The following is a 24,774-nucleotide window of genomic DNA, read 5'->3' as shown; positions in this document are numbered from 1 at the left end:
ATTAGTGATCAATTCAGCATCAGCTGGTTTGTTCTGCTGTGCCTGAGGGGTAGATCTGTGGGGCTGCTCACTGCTCCTGTCCCTCTGTCAGCACTCAGGAACACAAAATCACAGAGTGATTATAGGTTGATTGATATTGATTAGGATTCTGATTATTGATTTTGATGATTGATTATGATTATATAGCACCTGCAGTGCTTTTATTGAAGAGCTCTGGGTGTCAGGGGTGCAGACCCAAATCTGACCCAACATTTTGAGCTGAACATGTTTTATATTCTGTCAGTATATAATTTACATATTCATGATTAAACTGACACTGTTCTGTTGTATGCATTGATCCATCCAAGCACAGATTTCTTGTGATCCCCTCAAACCCCTGACTGTTTCTCGTGATTCTTTAAGCAATAATTCTATCCAATAACTATATTATTTATCAAACACTGATTGCCCAGGTGCAGTTTCACCTGGTGTAGCACACACAAGCTCTGACATTTCCCAGGGCCCACCTTTGACGTTTTCCCAGGGTTTACCAAGCCCAACTTCCTTTCTAACTCCCCAAATCGTCTCTGATTTTACAATCTTTGGCTCTGTCCCTGCAGAGGATGTCTCTGGGGAGCCCAGGGGGGTGCTCAGCACCATCTCCAGCAGCAGGAGCCCCCTGCAGCCCCCCGAGGATGAGGATGGGGAGCCCTTCAGCACCTACTTCGACAGCAAGATCCCCATCCCCGAGGATGAGACGGTGAGTGGGGAAAGTCCTGCTGGAAAAATCAGCCTCAGACCCCCCTGAGTCACTGCCAGGGGCTCCAGTTCCCCCCCAGCCTGCACTGGGAGCCACTGGGACAGGGGGAGGGCTCTCCCGGGGTCTGGGGGGGGTCAGGCCCCTGTTAGTGATGGATCCCAGGGGATTTGGCTCCTGCTTGGGGCAGCCCAAGAGCAGGAAAAGGAATTGGCAGAGTGGGGGGCTCGGGGGGTGCTCAGCATGGGGTCTCCCATCCCCGTGGGGACACTGGGGTCTCCCATCCCCGTGGGGACACTGGGGTCTCCCATCCCCGTGGGGACTTTTGGGGTCTCCCATCCCCATGGGGACTTTTGGGGTCTCCCATCCCCGTGGGGACACTGGCGTGTCCCATCCCTGTGGGGACTTTTGGGGTCTCCAGTCCCCGTGGGGACACTGGGGTCTCCCATCCCTGAGCTCCTGGGGGGTCTCAGGCTCTCCTGGTGCCCCCCTGGTTTGGGAAGCACAAGGAGGGGCAGGGGGATGTTGGCATTTCCCAGCCAGGAGTAAAATCTGGGATTTCCCAGGGATTTCAGCAGTGCTGGAAAACCCCAAGGAATGGTGAGGAAACGGTTTTGAGTCAAATCCTGGTTTGGGTTTGGGTCATTTCCTGCTGGAAAAATCAGCCTCAGACCCCCCTGAGTCACTGCCACGGGCACCAGTTCCCCTTCCAGCCTGCACTGGGAATGACTGGGACAGGGGGAGGGGAGAGGGGGAGGGGAGAGGGCTCTCCCGGGGTCTGGGGGATGTGAGGCCCCAGATGTGTTAATGATTGATCCCAGGGGATTTGGCTCCTGCCTGGAGCAGCCCCAGAGCAGGGAAGGGCCTTGGCAGGGCTCAGGGAGGGACCTGGGCCCTTTGTGTCCCTTATCAGGGAGTGGGAGCTGTGCCTGGCCTCGTGACACTGTCCCCTCTGTCCCCTGGCCACCCATGCCTCCTGCCCTTGGGGAGGGTCCTGCTTCCCCCTGGAGTCCCTGAGTGTCACCTTGGCTCTGGGGACAGCCCAGACTGGGCTCAGACTGGGACCAGCAATCCTAGCTTTGGGCTGGGCTCAGGGGCAGGCAGGGCTTGGGATGAGATCAGGGAATGGTTTGGTTTTGCAGCCCTACAGAGGATGAGATTAAGGAATAATTTGGTTTTGCAGCCCTACAGAGGATGAGATTAAGGAATAATTTGGTTTTACAGCCCTGCAGAGGATGAGATTAAGGAATAATTTGGTTTTACAGCCCTGCAGAGTTGGGGTGGGTTAAGGAGCAGGCTGAGCCCTGGCTGGGCTGTCACAGCAATGTGCCCCTGTTGACAGAGTGACCAAACTGTCCTTTGTATCCTTTAAAAAGGGAAAAAGCCCAGACGTTTCTCTCCTCAATTAGGTGAAAAGACACCTCATAGGACCTGAGGGACTTCACCTCAAACTTAAGGACAGTCAATTGGACAGGAGCCAGAAAGTCCCACCTGAGCAATTCACAAGAAAAAGAAGAGGGCAAAGGAGCTAATTGCTTTTGTGAGGTGTTTTACCAGGAGCAAGAACCTCTTGCCCTAACTCAGTTTTTCTCTGTAAAGAGTTTTGGTTTTTTGCCTTTTATTAGAACTTTTCTGTTTCCAACACTGCCACAGAAGCCATCCTGCTGATTTTATGCCCTCTGAAGTAGCTGAGCTATCTCAAAAGTGTATAAATCTCCAAAAGCTCATGAGACCTGGCTGGAGGAGAGCCTTATATCAGTGGAGTTTGGTTTTCCCCCTCTTGCCCTAGCTCAGGTTTTCTCTATAAAAAGTTTTGTTATTTTGCCTTTTATTAGAACTTTTCTGTTCCCAACACTGCCACAGAAGCCATCCTGCTGATTTTATCCACCTGAAGTAGCTGAGCTATCTTGGGTGTGATATAAATCACCAAAATCTTATAAAACCTAGCTCGAAGAGACCCTTAGATCAGTGGAGTTTGTTTTTTCTCTCTTGCCCTAACTCAGGTTTTCTCTATAAGAAGCTTTGTTATTTTGCCTTTTAATAAAACTTTTCTGTTTCCAACACCACCACTGCTGATTTTATGCCCTCTGAGGTAGCTGAGCTATCCTGGGTGTGAAATAGATCTCCAGGAGCTCATGAGACCTGGCTGGAGGAGACCCTTACAGCAGTGGAGTTTGGTTTTTCCCTCTTGCACCCAGCTTGGTTTTTCTCTATAAGGATCTTTGGTTTTTCGTCTTTTATTTAAGATTTTTTGTTTCCGACACCACCACTGCTGATTTTATCCACCTGAAGTAGCTGAGCTATCTCAAATGTATATAAATCACCAAAAGCTTATAAGACCTAGCTCTGAGAGACCCCTGTTGGGTGTCAGTGAGGCAATTAATCAATCAATTAATGAGTTAATTTTGTCCCTCCTGCAGCATTCCTGCTTCAGCTTCCGCAAGCTGTGGGCGTTCACGGGGCCGGGGTTCCTGATGAGCATCGCCTACCTGGACCCCGGCAACATCGAGTCCGACCTGCAGTCAGGGGCTGTGGCTGGCTTCAAGGTGGGCAGGGGACCCCAGGGTGTCACCAGCGGTGCCACACGGGGGGTGGGAGCACCCAGAGGGTGTGGGGCTGGGGGGACATTGGGGGTGTCCCATTGGGGATGGCCCATCCCTTCTGGGGACATTGGGGATGGCCCATCCCTTCTGGGGACATTGGGGATGGCCCCTCCCTGTGGGGACATTTGGGATCTCCTATCCCTTTTGGGGACATTTGGGATGTCCCATTTGGGATCTCTCATCCCTGTGGGCCATTGGGGATGGCCCATCCCTTCTGGGAACATTGGGGATGGCCCATCCCTGTGGCTGTGGGGACATTGGGGATGTCCCATCCCTTTTGGGGATATTGGGGATGTCCCATTGGGGATGTCCCATCCCTGTGGGGACATTGGGGATGGCCCATCCCTGTGGGGATATTTGGGATCTCCTATCCCTTTTGGGGACATTTGGGATGTCCCATTTGGGATCTCCCATCCCTGTGGGGACATTGGTGATGGCCCATCCCTTCTGGGGACATTGGGGATGGCCCATCCCTGTGGCTGTGAGGACATTGGGGATGGCCCATCCCTGTGGCTGTGGGGACATTGGGGATGGCCCCTCCCTGTGGGGACATTTGGGATCTCCTATCCCTTTTGGGGACATTTGGGATGTCCCATTTGGGATCTTCCATCCCTGTGGGCCATTGGGGATGGCCCATCCCTTCTGGGGACATTGGGGATGGCCCATCCCTGTGGCTGTGGGGACATTGGGGATGTCCCATCCCTTTTGGGGATATTGGGGATGTCCCATTGGGGATGTCCCATCCCTGTGGGGACATTGGGGATGGCCCATCCCTGTGGGGATATTTGGGATCTCCTATCCCTTTTGGGGACATTTGGGATGTCCCATTTGGGATCTCCCATCCCTGTGGGGACATTGGTGATGGCCCATCCCTGTGGGGACATTGGGGATGGCCCATCCCTGTGGCTGTGGGGACATTGGGGATGGCCCCTCCCTGTGGGGATATTTGGGATCTCCTATCCCTTTTGGGGACATTTGGGATGTCCCATTTGGGATCTCCCATCCCTGTGGGCCATTGGGGATGGCCCATCCCTTTTGGGGACATTGGGGATGGCCCATCCCTGTGGCTGTGGGGTCATTGGGGATGGCCCATCCCTTTTGGGGACATTGGGGATGTCCCATTGGGGATGTGGCTGTGGGGACATTTGGGATGGATGGGCCATCCCTGTGGGGACATTTGGGATGTCCCATTTGGGATGTCCCATCCCTGTGGGGCCATTGGGGATCTCCCATCCCTGTGTCTGTGGGGACACTGTGGCTGTCCCAGGGAGGAAGGGTCGCAGGGTCCTGCCCCGTTGTCCCTTTGGATTCACTCCAGGCCAGCTCTGGGCTCAGAACTCCTCAAAATCCTCAATTTTGGGGTTTGAGCAGCCCAGCACAGTGGGCTCTGGGGGACCGGGGGCTGCCCCCACCCACTGGTGTCCCCTGTGTGTCCCCTGTGTGTCCCCAGCTGCTGTGGGTGCTGCTGCTGGCCACCATCATCGGGCTGCTGCTGCAGAGGCTGGCGGCGAGGCTGGGCGTGGTCACAGGGCTGCACCTGGCTGAGGTGTGCCACCGCCAGTACCACAAGGTGGGTGCTGGGGGGGAGGGGGCACCCCCCTGGGTGCTCAGGGGTGCCAAGAGGGGCTGGGGTGGGTGGGTGAAATTCCCCCATGGCCTTGGGGGGGATGGGCTGGGTGGGTGACACTGCCCCAGGTCCTCAGGTGGGTGGGTGACACTGTCCCAGGTGCTCAGGGTGAGCTAGGCTGGGTGGGTGACACTGCTCCAGGTGCTCAGGGGGATGGGTGACACTCCCCTGAATCCTCAGGGTGGGTGGCTGACACTCCCCCATGTCTTTAGGGGAGTTTGGGTGGGTGGGTGTCCACTCCCCCAGGTCTTTAGGGGGGCTGGGATGGGGGGGGTGACACTACCACAGGTCCTCAGAGGGGTGGGTGACACTCTCCCAGGTCCTCAGGGGTGCCAAGGGGGGCTGGGGTGAGTGGGTGTCACTCCCCCTGGTGCTCAGGGGGGCTAGGCTGGATAGGTGACACTGCCCCACGTCCTCAGGTGGGTGGGTGACACTGCCCCGGGTGCTCAGGGTGGGTGGGTGACACTCCCCGAGGTCCCCAGGAGTGCCACGGGGGGCTGGGGACAGTCCTGGGCGATTGGGGAGGATGGGGGGTGGGGGACAGAAGGTTGGTGACACCCCCAGGTGGTGCCTGGGCACCCCTGAGCTCCTGGGGGGTCTCAGGCTCTCCTGGTGCCCCCCTGGTTTGGGAAGCACAAGGAGGGGCAGGGGGAGGTTGGCATTTCCCAGCCAGGAGTAAAATCTGGGATTTCCCAGGGATTTCAGCAGTGCTGGAAAACCCCAGGGAATTGTGAGGAAACTGTTTTGAGTCAAATCCTGGTTGGGGTTAGGGTCATTTCCTGATTGGGAATTCCTTGGGCTTGCTCAGGAGGATCTGCTGGTGATGAGTGCCGGGGGCTGTGGGGACATTGGGGATGTCCCCTGTGCACTGGGAAGGGCTGTGGGGACACTGGGGAATGTCCCATCCCTGTGCACTGGGAAGGGCTGTGGGGAAAATGTCCCATCCCTGTGTCTGGGGACATTTTGGATGCCATCCCTGTGTCTATGGGGGCATTTTGGATGTCCCATCCCTGTGTCTGGGGACATTGGGATGCCACCCCTGTGTCTATGGGGACATTGTGATGCCACCCCTGTGTCTGGGGACATTGGGATGTCCTATCCCTGTGTCTGTGGGGACATTTGAGGTGTCCCACCCCTGTGTGTGGGGACGTTGTGGTGCCACCCCTGTGCCCGTGGCCGTTCCCGTGCTGGCACGGTGGCCCTGCCCTGCCCTGGAATGTTCCCCACACTCCCTCCCGGTTTCCCCACACCTGCAGCTCCCACATTTCCCTCTCCCAGCTGGGCAGGTGCCCTGGATCCTGCTGACATTGCCACAGGAGCTGGGATGTCACCTCCTGAGCAGCCTTGAGTGCCTCAACCCCGGGGCAGGGCGGTGACCCCGTTCCTGCACGCAGGATCACCATGATGTGAGGGATGATGTTTGTCCCTGGCTTTTCCTAGTTTTTTCCTGTTTTTTTCCTGTCTTTTCCTGGTTTTTTTCCTATTTTTCCATTTTTTTTCTGTTTTTTTCCCTGATTTTCCCTTTTTTTCCGTTTTTCCCATTTTTCACATTCCTGTTTGTTGTCCCCCAGGTGCCCCAGATTATCCTGTGGCTCATGGTGGAGCTGGCCATCATTGGTTTTTTCCCAGTTCTTTTCCCCATTCTTTTCCCAGTTTTTCCATATTTTTTCCCCGTTCTTTTCCCATTTTCCCCGTTTTTCCTCATTTTTCCCATTTTTTCCCCATTTTTCACATCCCTGTCCCCCCCAGGTGCCCCAGATCCTCCTGTGGCTCATAGTGGAGCTGGTCATCATTGGCTTTTTCCCCGTTCTTTTCCCCGTTCTTTTCCCCGTTCTTTTCCCCGTTCTTTTCCCCATTCTTTTCCCCATTCTTTTCCCCATTCTTTTCCCCATTCTTTTCCCCATTCTTTTCCCCGTTTTCCATATTTTTTCCCTGTTTTTTTCCCATTTTCCCCGTTTTTCCCCATTTTTTCCCCATTTTTCACGTCCCTGTCCCCCCCAGGTGCCCTGGATCCTCCTGTGGCTCATGGTGGAGCTGGCCATCATCGGCTTTTTCCCTGTTTTTTTCCCCATTTTTTCCCCCCATTTTCCCCCTGTTCTTTTCCCTGGTTTTCCCCCATTTTTCCCCATTTCCCCCATTTTTTCCCCGTTTTTCACGCCCCTGTCCCCCCCAGGTGCCCCGGATCCTCCTGTGGCTCATGGTGGAGCTGGCCATCATCGGCTTTTTCCCTGTTTTTTTCCCCATTTTTTCCCCCCATTTTCCCCCTGTTCTTTTCCCTGGTTTTCCCCCATTTTTCCCCATTTCCCCCATTTTTTCCCCGTTTCTCACGTCCCTGTCCCCCCCAGGTGCCCTGGATCCTCCTGTGGCTCATGGTGGAGCTGGCCATCATCGGCTTTTTCCCCGTTCTTTTCCCCGTTCTTTTCCCCGTTCTTTTCCCCGTTCTTTTCCCCGTTCTTTTCCCATTTTCCCTGTTTTTCCCCATTTCCCCCATTTTTTCCCCGTTTTTCATGTCCCTGTGTCCCCCCCAGGTGCCCTGGATCCTCCTGTGGCTCATGGTGGAGCTGGCCATCATCGGCTTTTTCCCTGTTTTTTTCCCCGTTTTTTCCCCCCATTTTCCCCCTGTTCTTTTCCTTGGTTTTCCCCCATTTCCCCCATTTTTTCCCCGTTTTTCACGCCCCTGTCCCCCCCAGGTGCCCCGGATCCTCCTGTGGCTCATGGTGGAGCTGGCCATCATTGGCTCGGACATGCAGGAGGTGATCGGCTCCGCCATCGCCATCAACCTGCTCTCGGCCGGCAGGTGGGGAGGGGGCAAGGGGTGAGGGAGGGGGGCAACGAGGGTCGGGGGGGGGCAGTGAGGGTGGGAGGGGGCTACTGAGTGTGGGGGGGCAAGGAAGGTGGGAGGGGGCAATGGGTGAGGGATGGGGGCTACAAGGGTGGGAGGGGGAGTGAGTGGGGGAAGAGCAATGAGGGTGGGAGGGGGCAGTGAGTGTGGGAGGGGGCAATAGGTGAGGGAGGGGGCAGTCAGTGTGTGGGGGGCAGTGAGTGTGGGAGAAGGGCAATGGATGAGGGAGGGGGGCAATGGGTGAGGTAGGGGGCAGTGGATGAGGGAGGGGGGCAGTGAGTGTGGGAGGGGGCAGTGGATGAGGAAGGGGGGCAGTGAGTGTGGGGGCGTCAGGGAGGGTTGTTGCATTGTTTGCTGGGGTCTTAGGATGAGGGAAGAGATGGGAATCTTGACTCCATGTTTCAGAAGGCTTGGTTTATTATTTTATGATATATATTATATTAAAACTATACTAAAAGAACAGAAGAAAGGATTTCATCAGAAGGCTAAGCTAAGAATAGAAAAGGAATGAATAACAAAGGCTTGTGTCTGACCTAGACAGTCTGGACACATGGACTGTAATGGCCCTTAATTAGAAACAACCAGATGAGACCAATCACAGATTCCCCCTGTTGCATTCCACAGCAGCAGATAAGAATTGTTTACAGTTTGTTCTTGAGGCCTCTCAGCTTCTCAGGAGGGAAAAATCCTAAGGAAAAGATTTTTCATAGAACATGTCAGTGACAGAGAGTGGGAGGGGGCAGTGAGTGTGTGGGGGGCAGGGAGGCAGCCTTGGCCCCGGAGCTCCCCCATTTCCTGGGAGTTCCCCCCAAATCAGCCCCAGGGTTGGGGTCACCCCGGCTGAGCTGGGGCTGTGCTGCCCCTGGGGACACCCACAGGCTGGGCTGGGTAATTCTCTGTCTCGATTCCCTTTGCTTTACCTTTGTTTGTACCTTTTGATCGTTTGTTGGTACCTTTGATTTGATTTGTTTTACCATTGTCCCTCTGATTTCATTTCTTTTACCTTTTTATCTTTGATTCCATTTGTTTTGCCTTTGATTGTGTCTTTGATTTGATTTCTTTAACCTTGTTCTTAACTTTGATTTGATTTCTTTTACCTTTGATTTAACTTTTTAACCTTTTTTTGTACCTTTGATTGGATTTCTTTTACCTTTTTATCTTTGATTCCATTTCTTTTATCTTTGATTTCATTTCTTTTACCTTTTTATGTTTGATTCCATTTGTTTTGCACTTGATTTTGTCTTTGATTTCATTTGTTTTACCATTGTACCTTTGATTTCATTTGTTTTAACTTTGTTTGTATCTTTGATTTCATTTCTTTTACCTTTTTATCTTTGATTCCATTTGCTTTATCTTTGATTGTACCTTTGATTTTATTTCTTTTACCTTTGATTTTATTTCTTTTACCTTTGATTTGATTTCTTTTACTTTTTTTGGACCTTTGATTTGTTTTACCTTTTTATCTTTGATTCCATTTGTTTTATCTTTGATTGTACCTTTGATTTCATCTCTTTTACCTTTTTTGTACCTTTTTCTTGGGGGTGCAGCTTCCAGCCAAACTCCACAGCCCATGCACTGTTTCAAATTTGCTGCAATCTTTTAAATTTGTTGCACTGTTTTAAATTTGCTGCAATGTTTTACATTTGCTGCAATGTCTTAAATCTGCTGCAATATTTTATATTTGGTGCAACATTTCAAATTTGCTGCAATCTTTCAAATTTGGTGCAAAGTTTCAAATTTGCTGCACTGTTTTAAATCTGCTGCAATATTTTAAATTTGCTGCAATGTCTTAAATCTGCTGCAGTATTTTACAGCTTGATGAAAAGTGCCTCAGTAGTTTTTGCAGCACGTGTATGATTTCACTCTGAGTATTTTGCTTTCCTGAAGCAGAGTGTTGCTCTGTCTGTTCATCACTGCCCTCCATTCTCACTCTTTTCTTTTTCTCCTTCGGGCGAAACATTTTTGGGCAAAAAACCCCAAATCCCAGGAGCCTCCTGAACCCCAGGATCTTTCTGTGCGGAGGTCCAGCCCAGTTTCAGGGGTTTGTTGGGAGGTCCAGCCCAGTTTCAGGGTTTTGTTGGGAGGTCCAGCCCAGTTTCAGGGTTTTGTGTGGAGGTCCAGCCCAGTTTCAGGGTTTTGTTGGGAGGTCCAGCCCAGTTTCAGGGTTTTGTTGGGAGGTCCAGCCCAGTTTCAGTGTTTTGTTGGGAGGTCCAGCCCAGTTTCAGGGTTTTGTGTGGAGGTCCAGCCCAGTTTCAGGGTTTTGTGTGGAGGTCCAGCCCAGTTTCAGGGTTTTGTTGGGAGGTCCAGCCCAGTTCCAGTGTTTTGTGTGGGGGTCCAGCCCAGTTTCAGGGTTTTGTTGGGAGGTCCAGCCCAGTTTCAGGGTTTTGTTGGGAGGTCCAGCCCAGTTTCAGGGTTTTGTGTGGAGGTCCAGCCCAGTTTCAGGGTTTGTTGGGAGGTCCAGCCCAGTTTCAGGGTTTTGTTGGGAGGTCCAGCCCAGTTTCAGGGTTTTGTTGGGAGGTCCAGCCCAGTTTCAGGGGTTTGTTGGGAGGTCCAGCCCAGTTTCAGGAGTTTGTTGGGACCCCCAGGGGCAGATCCTGCGGGAATCCCCCTGCCCTGGGCAGGGCTGGGGGTGACATTGGCTCCCTGAGGAGCCCCAGCCCTGCAGCTCACCCCAAAAAGCCCCAAAGAGAAGGGATTTGGGGATTTTGGGGTTTGGGGCTCTCTGACCCCTGTGTGCCCCCAGGATCCCTCTCTGGGGGGGAGTGCTCATCACCATCGCCGACACCTTCGTCTTCCTCTTCCTCGACAAATACGGTGAATTCTGCTGGGGGTGGGGCTGGGATTGGGATTGGGATGGGGTTGGGATTTGGGATTGGGGTTGGGGTTGGGGTTGTGAGGGGATGGGGTTGGGATTGGGATTTGGGGTTGGGGTTGGGATTGGGATAGGGATTGGGATGGGGATGGGGTTGAGGTTGGGATTGGGATGGGATTTGGGGTTGGGATGGGTTTGGGATTGGGGTTGGGATTGGGGTTGGGGTTGGGATGGGGTTTGCATTGGGATTGGGATTTGGGGTTGGGATTGGGATTTGGATTGAGATTAGTTTTGGGATAGGGTTTGGGGTTGGGATTGGGATTGGGTTTGGATTTGGGATTAGGTTTGGGATTGGGATTGGGCTCTTCTCACCTTGGTGACAATGGACTTCTCCCTGCAGGCCTGAGGAAGCTGGAGGCGTTTTTTGGGCTGCTGATCACCATCATGGCCCTGACCTTTGGATATGAGGTACCCCCCCAGAGCCAGGGATGGGGCTGTGAAGGGGCTGGAGCAGCAGGAGAGGCTGAGGGGCTGGGGGGCTCAGCCTGGAGAAAAGGGGGCTCAGGAGGGACCTCGTGGCTGCCCACAGCAGGAGGGGACAGCCAGGTGGGGTCAGGCTCTGCTCCCAGGGGACATCAGGAGGGAAAAAGTCATCCAGGGGAGGTTGGGGATTGATTTTAAGGAGAATTCCTTCATGGAAAAGCTGCTCAGGTGCAGAGTGGAGTCCCCACAGGTCCCTGACAGGAGGGAACACAGCCAGGTGGGGTCAGGCTCTGCTCCCAGGGGACAGGAGGAGACAAAAAGGCATCCAGGGGAGGTTGGGGTTGGATTTTAAGGATAATTCCCTGATTTTCTTCATGGAAAAACTGCTCAGGCCCAGGGTGGAGTCCTCAGAACTCCCTGAGAGGAGGGGACACGGCCAGGTGGGGTCAGGCTCTGCTCCCAGCTGAGAGGAGGAGAGGAAATGTCCTCCTGGGGGAGGCTGAGGTTGGATTTTGGGGACAATTCCTGCCTGGAAAGAGCTGTCACACTGGCAGGGCAGGGAGGGAGCCCCAGTGCCCAGGAATTTAAAATCCACCTGGGTGTGGCCCTCAGGGACGTGGGCAGTGCTGAACCCAATGATCCCAGGGTCTTTCCTGTCCTTAGGAATCTTTTCCAGTCCCTACCAATTCCACTTTTCAGTGCTGTGAGCCCACTCCTGTGCCAAAGCAGCACCAAACACAGGGGCAGGCACTTAAAATTAAAGAGATTTGAGTGGTTTCTCTCTGGAGCACCCCAAAACTCCCTGCTTCCCTGGCCCTGACCCCAAAACTCTGTCCCTGACCCCAAAGTTCCCCATTTCCCTGCCCCTGACCCCAATACTCCCTGTTTCTGTTTCCCTGACCCCAAAACTCCATTTCCCTTTCCCTGACCCTAAAACTCCATCCCTGACCCCAAAACTGCCTGTTTCCCTGTCCCTGGCCCCAAAACTGTTTCCCTGACTCCAAAACTCCCTGTTTCCCCTTGTCTGACCCCAAAACTGCCTGTTTGTTTCCCTCTCCCTGTCCCCAAAACTCCGTGTTTCCCTGTTCCTGACCCCAAAACTCCCTATTTCCCTGTCCCTAACCCCAAAACTCCCTGTTCCCTGTCTGACCCCAAAACTCCATTTCCCCGTGTCTGACCCCAAAATTCCCTGTTTACCTGTCCCTAACCCTAAAACTCCCTGTTTACCTGTCTCCCTGACCCCAAAACTGTTTCCCTGTCCCTGACCCCAAACCCCTGTTTCCCTGACCCCAAAACTCCCTGTTTCCCCATCCCTGGCCCCAAAACTCCATGTCCCTGACCCCAAAACTCCCTGTTTCTGTTTCCTTGACCCTAAACCCCTGTTTCCCCTTGTCTGACCCCAAAACTCCCTGTTTCTGTTTCCATGACCCCAAAACTGTTTCCCTGTCCCTGACCCCAAAATTCTGTCCCTGACCCCAAAATTCCCCATTTCCCTGTCCCTGACCCCAAAACTGCCTGTTTGTTTCCCTGTTTCCCTGACCCCAACCCCCATTTCCCCTTGTCTGACCCCAAAACTGCCTGTTTGTTTCCGTGTGTCTGACCCCAACCCCTGTTTCCCCTTGTCTGACCCCAAAACTCCCTGTTTGTTCCCCTGTTTCCCTGACCCAAGACCCTGTTTCCCCGTGTCTGACCCCAGAACTGCCTGTTTGTTCCCCCGTGTCTGACCCCAACCCCTGTTTCCCCGTGTCTGACCTCAGAACTGCCTGTTTGTTTCCCCTTGCCTGACCCCAGAACTCCCTGTTTGTTCCCCCGTGTCTGACCCCAGAACTCCCTGTTTGTTCCCCCGTGTCTGACCCCGGAACTGCCTGTTTGTTTCCCCGTGCCTGACCCCAGAACTCCCTGTTTGTTTCCCCGTGCCTGACCCCAGAACTGCCTGTTTGTTTCCCCGTGTCTGACCCCAGAACTCCCTGTTTGTTTCCCCGTGCCTGACCCCAGAACTGCCTGTTTGTTTCCCCGTGTCTGACCCCAACCCCTGTTTGTTTCCCTGTGTCTGACCCCAGAACTGCCTGTTTGTTCCCCCATGTCTGACCCCAGAACTCCCTGTTTGTTCCCCCGTGTCTGACCCCGGAACTGCCTGTTTGTTTCCCGTGTCTGACCCCAGAACTCCCTGTTTGTTTCCCTGTGTCTGACCCCAGAACTGCCTGTTTGTTCCCCCGTGTCTGACCCCAGAACTCCCTGTTTGTTTCCCCGTGCCTGACCCCAGAACTCCCTGTTTGTTTCCCGTGTCTGACCCCAGAACTCCCTGTTTGTTTCCCGTGTCTGACCCCAGAACTCCCTGTTTGTTTCCCGTGCCTGACCCCAACCCCTGTTTCCCCTTGCCTGACCCCAGAACTCCCTGTTTGTTTCCCATGTCTGACCCCAACCCCTGTTTCCCTGTTTCCCCGTTTCCCCGTGCCAGTACATCACGGTGAAGCCCAACCAGGAGAAGCTGCTGCAGGGTCTGTTCATCCCCTACTGCCGGGACTGCGGCACCCCGCAGCTGGAGCAGGCCGTGGGCATCGTGGGCGCCGTCATCATGCCCCACAACATGTACCTGCACTCTGCCCTGGTCAAGGTGAGCAGGCCGGGGGCACCTGGGGGCTGGACACGCCCAGAGGGGCCAGGGGACACCTGGGCCTTGTGGGGTGTCCTGGTTTGAACAGCCAGGTGTGTGCTGAGGAGGGCAGGAGCCTGCCCTGAAATGGAGAATGCAAACCCCCTCCCTCTGAATTGTGGTAATTTTGAAATTAAGGGGCTCTCAGCAAAGATAGGGGAGCAGGAACAACAGTTCTGTATTAGAGAAGAATAGGATAGAATAGAATAGAATAGAATAGAATAGAATAGAATAGAATAGAATAGAATAGAATAGAATAGAATAGAATAGAATAGAATAGAATAGAATAGACAATGCAGTGATACAAACCAACCCTGCCAGAGTCAGAGCAGGCCCTGCCCCCTGTGGCTCAGGGTGGTGGCACAGTCCCATCCCAGGGTGGCTCAGGGTGGTGGCACAGTCCCATCCCAGGGTGGCTCAGCCCTCCTGCAGTGCCAGCTGTGGTTCTGCTGGAGCAGGATCCTGCACAAGGGGGGAGTTTTCTTCTGGAGCTCCAGGGCTGCTGGAGATGGGCCTGTAGATGCTCCAGGTAATACCAGCCTCAGCATTCAGGTGTTTCAGGCAAAAAAAAAAAAACAGGAAAAAAACCAATAAAAACCAAGGATTTTATTTAAATAAAGCCAGGGTGGGATCCAGGTGTGGCAGGTCCTGGCTCAGGTGACAATTGTGACAGTCTGGGCAGTGCAGGGGGTCAGCACCACCCCAGAACTGCCCAGAACATTCTGGAAATGCAGGGGAGAAGAAAGCTGCTCCTCTGGGAATGCAGGGGAGGGGGCAAAGGCTGCTGGGGTGTCCCAAACCTCAGATTGTATCCAGGCAGGAATGTTTGAAATCTCAGATTGTATCCAGGTAGGAATGTTTGAAATCTCAGATTCTATCCAGGTAGGAATGTTTGAAATCTCAGATTGTATCCAGGAATGTTTGGCTCCTGCCCTGAGCAGAGCATCTCCCAGTGGGATGTTGGAGTTTTATCAGCCATGCAGGGACACTGGCCCATGAAGAGAAGGTAATTAATAATAATGGCCCATGAACAGAGAGGTAATTAATATTTAATGGCTCATTAACAGGAGATTTCTCCTGGAGGGAGGATTGTTTTAGGAAAAGATAGAGAAAACTGCCCAATTAACAGGAGATATCTGCCCAATTAACAAAAGTTATCTCCCCAACTTCTAACAGATGACAACAGAACCAACATTTCCGACCTGAGGCAGGTGTGGGATCCAGGGCCAGGCAGGATCTGTGTCCCCCCATCAGCTCTGATCCCAGGGGCTCACAGGGACTTCTGTCCCCCCTCCTGTCCCTGTCCTTGTCCCCCCCTCCTATCCCTGTCCTTGTCCCCCCCTCCTGTCCCTGTCCTTGTCCCCCCTCCTGCCCTACAGCAATGTGCCCTTTGTTGTCCGAGTGACAAAACTATTTTTTGTCCCTTTAAAAAGGAAATAAGCTCAGAAGTTTCTTTCCTTAATTAGGCGAAAAGACACCTCATAGGACTTGGGGGACTTCACCTCAAACTGAAGGAGAGCCAGTTGGGCAGGAGCCAAAAAGTCTTGCTTGAGTAATTCACTAGAAAAAGAAGAGAACAGAGGAACTCATCACTGTTGTGAGGTGTTTTACCAGGGACAAGAGAGATTTTTGTGCTTAGTTCGGTTTTTCTTTGTAAAAAGTTTTGTTATTTTGCCTTTTATTAAAACCTTTCTGTTTCCAACACCACCACAGAAGCCATCCTGCTAATTTTATGCCTTCTGAGGTAGCTGAACTATCTTGGGTGTGTAGATCTCCAAGAGTTCATGAGACCTGGCTCGAGGAGACCCTTATATCAGTGGAATTTATTTTTTCCCCCTCTTGCACCTAGCTCAGGTTTTCTCTATAAGGAGCTTTCTTATTTTGCTTTTTATTAAAACTTTTCTGTTTCCAACACCACCACAGAAGCCATCCTGCTGATTTTATGCCCTCTGAGGTAGCTGAGGTATCTTGGGTGTGAAATAGATCTCCAAGAGCTTGTGAGATCTGGCTCAAGGAGACCCTTACAGCAGTGGAGTTTGGTTTTTTCCCCTCTTGCCCTAACTCAGTTTTTCTCTGTAAAGAGTTTTGTTGTTTTGCCTTTTATTAAAACCTTTTTGTTCCCAACACCACCACAGAAGCCATCCTGCTGATTTTATGCCCTCTGAGGTAGCTGAGCTATCTCGGGTGTGTAGATCTCCAGGAGCTTGTGAGACCTGTCTGGAGGAGACCCCATCTCACTGTCCCTGTCCCCCCGGTGTCCCTGTGCCCCCAGTCCCGGCAGGTGAACCGTGCAGACAAGAGGGAGGTCAGAGAGGCCAACAAGTATTTCTTCATCGAGTCCTGCATCGCGCTCTTCGTCTCCTTCATCATCAACATCTTCGTGGTGACCGTCTTCGCCGAGGCCTTCTTCGACAAGACCAACGCTGACGTGGTGGGTGGCACTGGGAGGGACTGGGACAGCCTGGGATGGCCTGGGACGGGCTGGCACAGACTGGGATGGACTGGGATGGGCTGGCACAGACTGGGATGGACTGGGACAGGCTGGCATGGACTGGCACGGACTGGGATGGGCTGGCACGGACTGGGATGGGCTGGCACGGACTGGGATGGACTGGGACGGGCTGGGATGGACTGGGACGGGCTGGCACAGACTGGCATGGACTGGGACAGGCTGGCATGGACTAGGATGGGCTGGCACAGGCTGGCATGGACTGGGATGGGTTGGCACAGACTGAGATGGACTGGGACAGGCTGGCATGGACTGGGATGGGTTGGCACAGGCTGGCGTGGACTGGGATGGGCTGGGACGGGCTGGGATGGACTGAGATGGGCTGGCACAGACTGGGATGGACTGGGACAGGCTGGCACAGACTGGCATGGGCTGGGAGCTGCAGTGGGATGAGGGCAATGCCCATCCCACTGGGCTGGGCACTGCTGAGGTCAGACCCTGGATCCTGGGTTGGTTTTGGGCCCCTGGAGGGGCTGGAGCGTGTCCAGAGCTGGGAGTGGGGCTGGGGAAGGGTTTGGGCATCAGGAGAGGCTGGGGGGGCTCAGAGGGGTCCTCGCTCCCCATACCTGCCCAGCTGGAGGGGACAGCCAGGTGGGGTCAGGCTCTGCTCCCAGGGGACAGGAGGAGGGAAAAAGGCATCCAGGGGAGGTTGGGGTTGGATTTTAAGGAGAATTCCTTCATGGAAAAGCTGCTCAGGCCTGGGGTGGATCCCCATCCCTTGGGGGGTTTAACACCTGTGTGGAAGTGGCACTTGGGGACATGGTCAGTGGTGGCCTTGGCAGGGCTGAGGTCACTGCTGGGCCCAGAGGTCCCAAAGGGTTTTCCAAGGGTTTTCCATCCCAGCCCTGTCCCTTATTGCCACCCCTCTGTGCCCCTGCAGCACCAGGTCTGTGCCAACTCCAGCAGCCCCCACTCCTCGCTCTTCCCCAACAACAACGACACTCTGGAGGTGGACATCTACAAGGGGGTGAGTGTCCCTGGGGGACAGCTTGGGGACAGCCCTGGCACCCTGTCTGGTGTCCCTGGGAGACAGCTTGGGGACAGCCCTGGCACCCTGTCTGGTGTCCCTGGGAGACAGCTTGGGGACAGCCCAGTGACCCTGTCTGGTGTCCCTGGGGGGACAGCTTGGGGACAGCCCAGTGACCCTGTCTGGTGTCCCTGGGGTGACAGCTTGGGGACAGCCCAGTGACCCTGTCTGGTGTCCCCTGGTGTCCCAGTGCCCCTGTCTGGTGTCCCCTGGTGTCCCAAGTGACCCTGTCTGGTGTCACTGCAGCTCCTGGATAAACTGGGAGCACTGGGGCTGGCACCATTAAGGGGATCCCCAGACCCGAGCGGGGCTGGGGACACCCCCGGGGTCCCTGAGCCCCCAGGGTTACTCCTGGGTGTAGCTGCTCCCCCCGGGCTGACGGAGCTGCTCCCTCCCCCAGGGCGTGGTCCTGGGCTGCTACTTCGGGCCAGCTGCGCTCTACATCTGGGCCATCGGCATCCTGGCGGCCGGGCAGAGCTCCACCATGACGGGCACCTACTCGGGCCAGTTCGTCATGGAGGTAACGAGTGCTCGCTCCTTACTCGCTCCTTACTCGCTCCTTACTCGCTCCCGACTCGCTCCTTACTTGCTCCTGACTCACTCCTTACTCTAGGTTCCATACTCCTTCCTCCCTGATGTCCTTATTCCGTACTCCACGCTGCTAACTCCTTACTCCCTCCTTACTCTGGGTTCCGTACTCCCTGCTTCCTGTTGTCCTTATTCCGTACTCCATGCTCCTCACTCCTTACTCTGGGTTCCGTACTCTTTACTCTCTGTCGTCCTTATTCCTTACTCCATGCTCCTCACTCCTTACTCCCTTCTGATTCTGGGTTCCATACTCCTTGCTTCCTGTTGTCCTTATTCCATACTCCTCACTCCTTACTCTGGGTTCCATACTCCTTGCTTCCTGTTGTCCTTTTTCCGTACTTCATGCTCCTCACTCCTTACTCCCTTCTTAGGAGGTAACGAGCTCCTCCTCCCTCCTTACTCACTCCTTACTCCCTCCTTACTCTGGGTTCCGTACTCCCTGCTTCCTGTTGTCCTTATTCTGTACTCCATACTCCTCCTTGTGCCCCCCCAGCCAGAACGTTCACTGGTCCTGTACTACTCACACCTTACTTACTCCTTACTCCTGGCCTCCCTGTGCCCCCCCCGCTGGTCCTGTATTACTCACTCCTTGCTCAGTCCTTACTCACTCCTTGCTCAGTCCTTACTCACTCCTTACACCTTACTCCTACCCCCCCAGGGCTTCCTGAACCTGCGCTAGTCCTGTACTACTCACACCTTACTCCCTCCTTGCTCCTGCCCCAGTGCTTCCTGTGCTGGTCCTGTATTATTCACTTGTTACTCACACCTTACTCCCACCCCAGGGCTTCCTGAACCTGCGCTGATCCTGTACTACTCACACCTTGCTCACTCCTTGCTCACACCTTACTCCGCCCCAGGGTTTCCTGAACCTGTGCTGGTCCTGTACTACTCACACCTTGCTCACACCTTGCTCACACCTTGCTCACACCTTGCTCACACCTTGCTCACTCCTTACACCGCTCCAGGGCTTCCTGAACCTGCGCTGGTCCTGTACTACTCACACCTTGCTCACTCCTTGCTCACTCCTTGCTCACACCTTACTCCCGCCCCAGGGCTTCCTGAACCTGTGCTGATCCTGTACTACTCACACCTTGCTCACACCTTACTCACTCCTTACTCACACCTTACTCCGCCCCAGGGTTTCCTGAACCTGCGCTGGTTGTGTACTACTCACACCTTACTCACGCCTTACTCACACCTTACTCCGCCCCAGGGCTTCCTGAACCTGCGCTGGTCGCGCTTCGCGCGGGTGCTGCTCACGCGCTCCATCGCCATCACCCCCACGCTCTTCGTGGCCATCTTCCAGGACGTGGAGCACCTGACGGGCATGAACGACTTCCTCAACGTCCTCATGAGCCTCCAGGTGAGCGGGGTCAGGGGTTCATGAACCTCAGGAGCCTCCAGGTGAGCAGGGTTGGGGTTCAGGGGCTCCAGGTGAGCAGAGTCAGGGTTCCTGAATGTCCTCATGAGCCTCCAGGTGAGCAAAGTCAGGGGTTCAGGGGCTCCAGGTGAGCAAAGTCAAGGTTTGGGGGCTCCCGGAGCCTCCAGGTGAGCAAAGTCAGGGGTTCAGGGTCTCCAGATGAGCAAAGTCAAGGTCTGGGGGCTCCAGGAGCCTCCAGGTGAGTGGGGTCAGGGGTTCAGGGGCTCCAGGTGAGCAGGGTTGGGGTTCAGGGGCTCCAGTGAGCAAAGTCAGGGTTTCTGAATGTCCTCATGAGCGTCCAGGTGAGCAAAGTCAGGGTTTAGGGGCTCCAGGTGAGCAGGGTCAGGGGTTCATGAACCTCAGGAGCCTCCAGGTGAGCAGAGTTGGGGTTCAGGAACCTCCAGGTGAGTAGGGTCAGAGTTCCTGAGGCTCCAGGTGAGTGGGGTTGGGGTTCAAGAGCCTCATGAGCCTCCAGGTGAGCAGGGCCCACAGCTGGGCTGGGCTGGGCTGGGTGTGGGGGTCCCTCCCCCTCCCCTGCAGCCCCAGGAGGGTTGGATCCATCCCCTCCCCTCCCCCTGCTCTGCTCCAGCTCCCGTTCGCGCTGATCCCGGTGCTCACCTTCACCAGCCTGCCCAGCATCATGCACGACTTCGCCAACGGCCTGTGAGTACCTCAGGGGGTCACCTGGGCACACCTGCCCCTCACCTGGGCACACCTGCCCCTCACCTGGGCACACCTGCCCCTCACCTGCTGCATCCCCTCACCTGGGCTCACCTGGGCACACCTGTCACTCACCTGGGCACACCTGGGCATCTCTGCCCCTCACCAGGTTCATCCCCTTGCCTGGGCACATCTGCCCTCACCTGGGCACACCTTCCCCTCACCTGGGCTCACCTGGCCACACCTGGGCACCCCTGCACCTGCACCCCTTACCTGGTTCATCTCCTCACCTAGGCACACCTGGGCACCCCTGCCCCTCACCCTGGCACACCTGGACACGCCTGCCCCTCACCTGGGCATGCCTGGGCACGCCTTCCCCTCACCTGGGCTCACCTGGACATCCCTGGGCATGCTTTCCCCTCACCTGGGCATGTCTTTCCCCTCACCTAGGCACACCTGCCCCTTGCCTGGGCATCCCTGCCCCTCACCTGGGCACCCCTGCCCTCCCCTGCAGCCCCCTTGAGCCCAGGTGTGCCCCGTGCGCAGGTTCTGGCGCGTGGCCGGGGGGCTGCTGATCCTGCTCATCTGCTGCATCAACATGTACTTCGTGGTGGCCTACGTGATGGCCCTGCACAGCCTGGCGCTCTACATCGGCGCCGCCCTGCTCAGCGTCGTCTACCTGGCCTTCGTGGCCTACCTGGTGAGTCAGTCCCACCTGGGCACCCCCTGGGGGGGCTCGGAGGTGACCCCGGGGGTTTGGGGTCTCCCCTGTAGGAGTGACGGGGGCAGGACGGATGGAGAGGAGAGATCTGTGAAGGGAGGGCGTGGAGTTGGGGTTCATTGCAAAGGGCCGAGGGCAGGGAGCGGCTGGGAGCTGCCAGGCACAGCTGGAGAGAAGAGAGAGAGAAGAGAGGGAAAGAGGATGGGAGATGGAGAGAGAGGATGAGAGGGTAAGAGTAAGGGAGTAAAAAGGTAAGAGAGTAAGAGGATGAGAGAGTGAGGTTCCCGTTACCATAAATCCTCTTCTGGGCTTGGAACTTGGGGTTTATTGCAAAGGGTCAAGGGCAGGGAGCAGCTGGGAGCTGCCAGGCACAGCTGGAGAGAAGAGAGGGGTAAAGAGGATGAGAGAGAGAGAGAGGATGAGAGGGTAAGAGCGTGAGGCTCTCGTTACAATAAAAAAAATCTTCTTCTGGTCGTGGAATTTGGGGTTTATTGCAAAGGGCCGAGGGCAGGGAGCTGCTGGGAGCTGCCAGGCACAGCTGGAGCAGGGCTGAGAGAGGGAGAGAGGGAAAGAGGATGGGAGATTAGGTTCCCATTACCATACAATAAATCTTCTTCTGGTTGTGGAACTTGGGGTTTATTGCAAAGTGCACAGCCCTGCTGGGAGCTGCCAGGCACAGCTGGAGAGAAGAGAGGGGTAAAGAGGATGAGAGAGAGAGGATGAGAGGGTAAGAGAGCGAGGTTCCCATTACAATACCGTAAATCTTCTTCTGGTTGTGGAACTTGGGGTGTATTGCAAAGGGCCAAGGGCAGGGAGCTGCTGGGAGCTGCCAGGCACAGCTGGAGCAGGCACGAGAGAGGGAGAGAGGGAAAGAGGATGGGAGAGCGAGGTTCCCATTACCACACAATAAATCTTCTTCTGGTTGTGGAACTTGGGGTTTATTGCAAAGTGCACAGCCCTGCTGGGAGCTGCCAGGCACAGCTGGAGAGAAGAGAGGGGTAAAGAGGATGAGAGAGAGAGGATGAGAGGGTAAGAGCATGAGGTTCCCATTACAATACCGTAAATCTTCTTCTGGTTGTGGAACTTGGGGTGTATTGCAAAGGGCCAAGGGCAGGGAGCTGCTGGGAGCTGCCAGGCACAGCTGGAGCAGGGCTGAGAGAAGTGAAAAGAGGGGTAAAGAGGATGGGAGAGAGACAGGATGAGAGGATAAGAGAGCAATCTTCCCATTACAATACAATAAATCTTCTGTGCTGAATATTTCAATTCTCACTAACCAATCTAGCACAATGTCACAGACACATTTTATGGAAAATCCTTCCATTAGGATTTTTTCTCCTGAGAAGCTGAGAGGCCTCAGGAACGAAATGTAAACAATAATTATCAATTATCTGCTGCTGTGGAATGCAACAGGTGCATCTGAGATTGGTCTCATGTGGTTGTTTTTAATTAATGGCCAATCACAGTCCAGCTGTCTCAGACTCTGGTCACTCACAAGATTTTATCATTCCATTCCTTTCTATTCCTTTCAAGCCTTCTGATGAAATCCTTTCTTCTATTCTTCTAGTACAGTTTTAATATATAATTTCTTTTAATGTAACATATATCATAAAATAATAAATCAGCCCTCTGAAACATGGAGTCAAGATTCTCCTCTCTTCCCTGGTCCTGGGACCCCTGAGAACACCAGCACAGTCCAAGATACAAATCCTGCAGCATTTACACACAGCCTGTAAGAATCATTACATTGCCACACTGTGCTACATTTTAAACTCTAAAACTCCTCTTTGGCCCCTTCTGCTAAGCCTAAAAACTCCTCTTTGGAAGCCCTAAAATCTCCTCTTTGGAAGCCCTAAAATCTCCTCTTTGGAAACCCTAAAATCTACTCTTTGGAAGCCCTAAAATCTACTCTTTGGAAACCCTAAAAACTCCTTTTTGGACCCTTCTGCCAAGCCAGCAGGGTCTGCTCTGCCCCTTGGAGCTGCCTGCAAGCAGAGGGTGTTGTTCCATCCTTACCTTCAGCTGGCCATGCCATTGTTTTCCAGGTGTTCAGTAACTGAGGGATCTCAAAGCTTGCTTTCATTTCAATCTCACTTACAGTTTCCATATTCCCACAATCTTTTGCCAGCAATCACATTGATAAGGCTTTCCTGTTCCATCTTCCCCAGCACTCCCAACCCCTGCCGGGGGTGCCCAGGACAGAGAGGTCCAGTTGAGCTCGGCCTGGCCGGGCCCCTCAGGCAGTCTGAGCAAGCTCAGCCCTAAAGTGAGATCAGATTTCAGCTCATTAGCGATTATCAGCTCATTAGTGATTTCACCTTTTAGTGATTTCGGCTCATTCATTATTTCAGCTCATTCATGATTTCAGATCTTTCGTGATTTCAGCTCATTCATGATTATCAGCCCATTAGAGATTTCACCTTTTAGTGATTTCAGCTCATTAGAGATTTCAGCTCATTAGTGATTATCAGCTCAATTAAGCACAGACCTGTCCTGGCCCTTTAGGCAGGCTCCAGAGCCCAGGCAGTCTTAGCAAGCTCAGCTCTAAAGTGAGATCAGCTCTTTAGTGATTTCATCTCATTAATGATTTCAGCTCATTAGCGATTATCAGCTCATTAGAAGACATAAAATGGCCAACAATATCTTGTTAGGAGGTCTTTTAAGACTAAACTATCCAATTAAGAGCTAGATGATGATGATGATGATTTTTTTTTTTTTTACTACACCTACTTTATTTTCCCTTTTAACCCAATAACTGATCCCAAAGAGCCCCAGTGGGGACTTTTCTGCTCAATTACAAAATGCCACCCAAACCCATGGAGGAGAAGGAAGAAGAAGCCCAGGATGACCCCCTGTGCCCTCCATCTTGCATACTGAAAATCCCAAAACCTCAATTTCTCCCCCAGTGCCCTACACTGCTCTCTATAATCTATTTCACTTTTGTTGGTTCCAGTCTGGCTTGGAGTCTGGGAAGCTTTCTCCATGAGTGAGGGTCAAAGTCAGGGCACCCCAGAGCAGTCAGAGGAATATTCCCAGTGCCCTGGGTTCCACACTCAGCAGGGATCAGGCTTTGGAGCAGCACAGGGCCCCTCTGGAGCTGTCTGGGTGGCACAGGGGGGACCACGGAGCCACAGGAGGGGTTGGGCTGGGACGGAGTTTAAATTGTGTCCAACCCCTCTGGCATGGGCAGGTGTGGGATTGGTTGGGAATGTCCCAGTGAAGGCAGGAATGAGGAATCTGACTCCATGTTCAGAAGGCTGATTCATTATTACATTATATTACATTACATTATATTATATTACATTATATTACATTACATTATATTATATTATATTATATTATATTATATTATATTATATTATATTATATTATATTATATTATATTATATTATATTATATTATATTATATTATATTATATTATATTATATTATATTATATTATATGCTATAGTAACATATATTGTATATGTTGGGAATGTCCCAACAAAGGCAGGAATGATGCATCTGACTCCATGTTCTCAGAAGGCAAATTTATTACCATATATACTATATTATATTAATGCTACATATTAGTTAATATAATAAATTCTATTATTGAATAACTAATATATAAATATTATATTATATTATATTATATTATATTATATTATATTATATTATATTATATTATATTATTATTATATTATATTATATTATATTATATTATATTATATTATACTATATTATATTATATTATATTATATTATATTATATTATATTATATTATATGTAGGATAATATACTAAAGAATATATATTCCATACCATACTAAAGTATATATATACTCTATATATATTAAATATGTATACTATACTAAATATATATACTGACCTACACTAAACAATACAGAAAGAACACAGACAGAATTCTAAAAAGATAATAATGAAAACTGGTGACTCTGCAGAGTCCCAGCACAGCCTGGCCCTGATTGGCCAAAGAGTGAAAACAACTCAGAGCAGAACCCAGTGACACAATCACCTGTAGGTAAACAATCCCCAAACTCATTCCACATGAGCACAGCACAGGAGAAGCAAATGAGACAAGAATTGTTTTCCTT

At 52.8% G+C, this 24,774-nt stretch overlaps 1 protein-coding gene across 4 annotated transcripts in view; it reads left to right on the top strand.

Annotated features, from left to right (window-relative positions):
* The window catches only part of LOC132340809 (natural resistance-associated macrophage protein 2-like), a 41,114-nt gene that overhangs the window by 10,590 nt on the left and 5,750 nt on the right, over positions 1-24,774 (top strand). For all 4 annotated transcript variants that reach the window (XM_059871926.1, XM_059871927.1, XM_059871930.1 and 1 more), the window contains exons 3-15: positions 600-739; positions 3,157-3,282; positions 4,790-4,909; positions 7,657-7,763; positions 10,552-10,622; positions 11,021-11,088; positions 13,562-13,717; positions 16,029-16,187; positions 17,146-17,232; positions 17,693-17,812; positions 19,094-19,243; positions 19,890-19,963; positions 20,507-20,660. In XM_059871926.1, coding sequence (XP_059727909.1) covers positions 600-739; positions 3,157-3,282; positions 4,790-4,909; positions 7,657-7,763; positions 10,552-10,622; positions 11,021-11,088; positions 13,562-13,717; positions 16,029-16,187; positions 17,146-17,232; positions 17,693-17,812; positions 19,094-19,243; positions 19,890-19,963; positions 20,507-20,660 — 1,532 coding nt within the window. The remainder of the gene's footprint in view (positions 1-599; positions 740-3,156; positions 3,283-4,789; positions 4,910-7,656; positions 7,764-10,551; positions 10,623-11,020; positions 11,089-13,561; positions 13,718-16,028; positions 16,188-17,145; positions 17,233-17,692; positions 17,813-19,093; positions 19,244-19,889; positions 19,964-20,506; positions 20,661-24,774) is intronic.

Source organism: Haemorhous mexicanus, chromosome 33 (assembly GCF_027477595.1).
Source record: "Haemorhous mexicanus isolate bHaeMex1 chromosome 33, bHaeMex1.pri, whole genome shotgun sequence".
Classification (NCBI taxonomy): domain Eukaryota; kingdom Metazoa; phylum Chordata; class Aves; order Passeriformes; family Fringillidae; genus Haemorhous; species Haemorhous mexicanus.
Note: the sequence above shows the minus strand (reverse complement) of the source record. Positions and strands in the feature narration are given on the sequence as shown.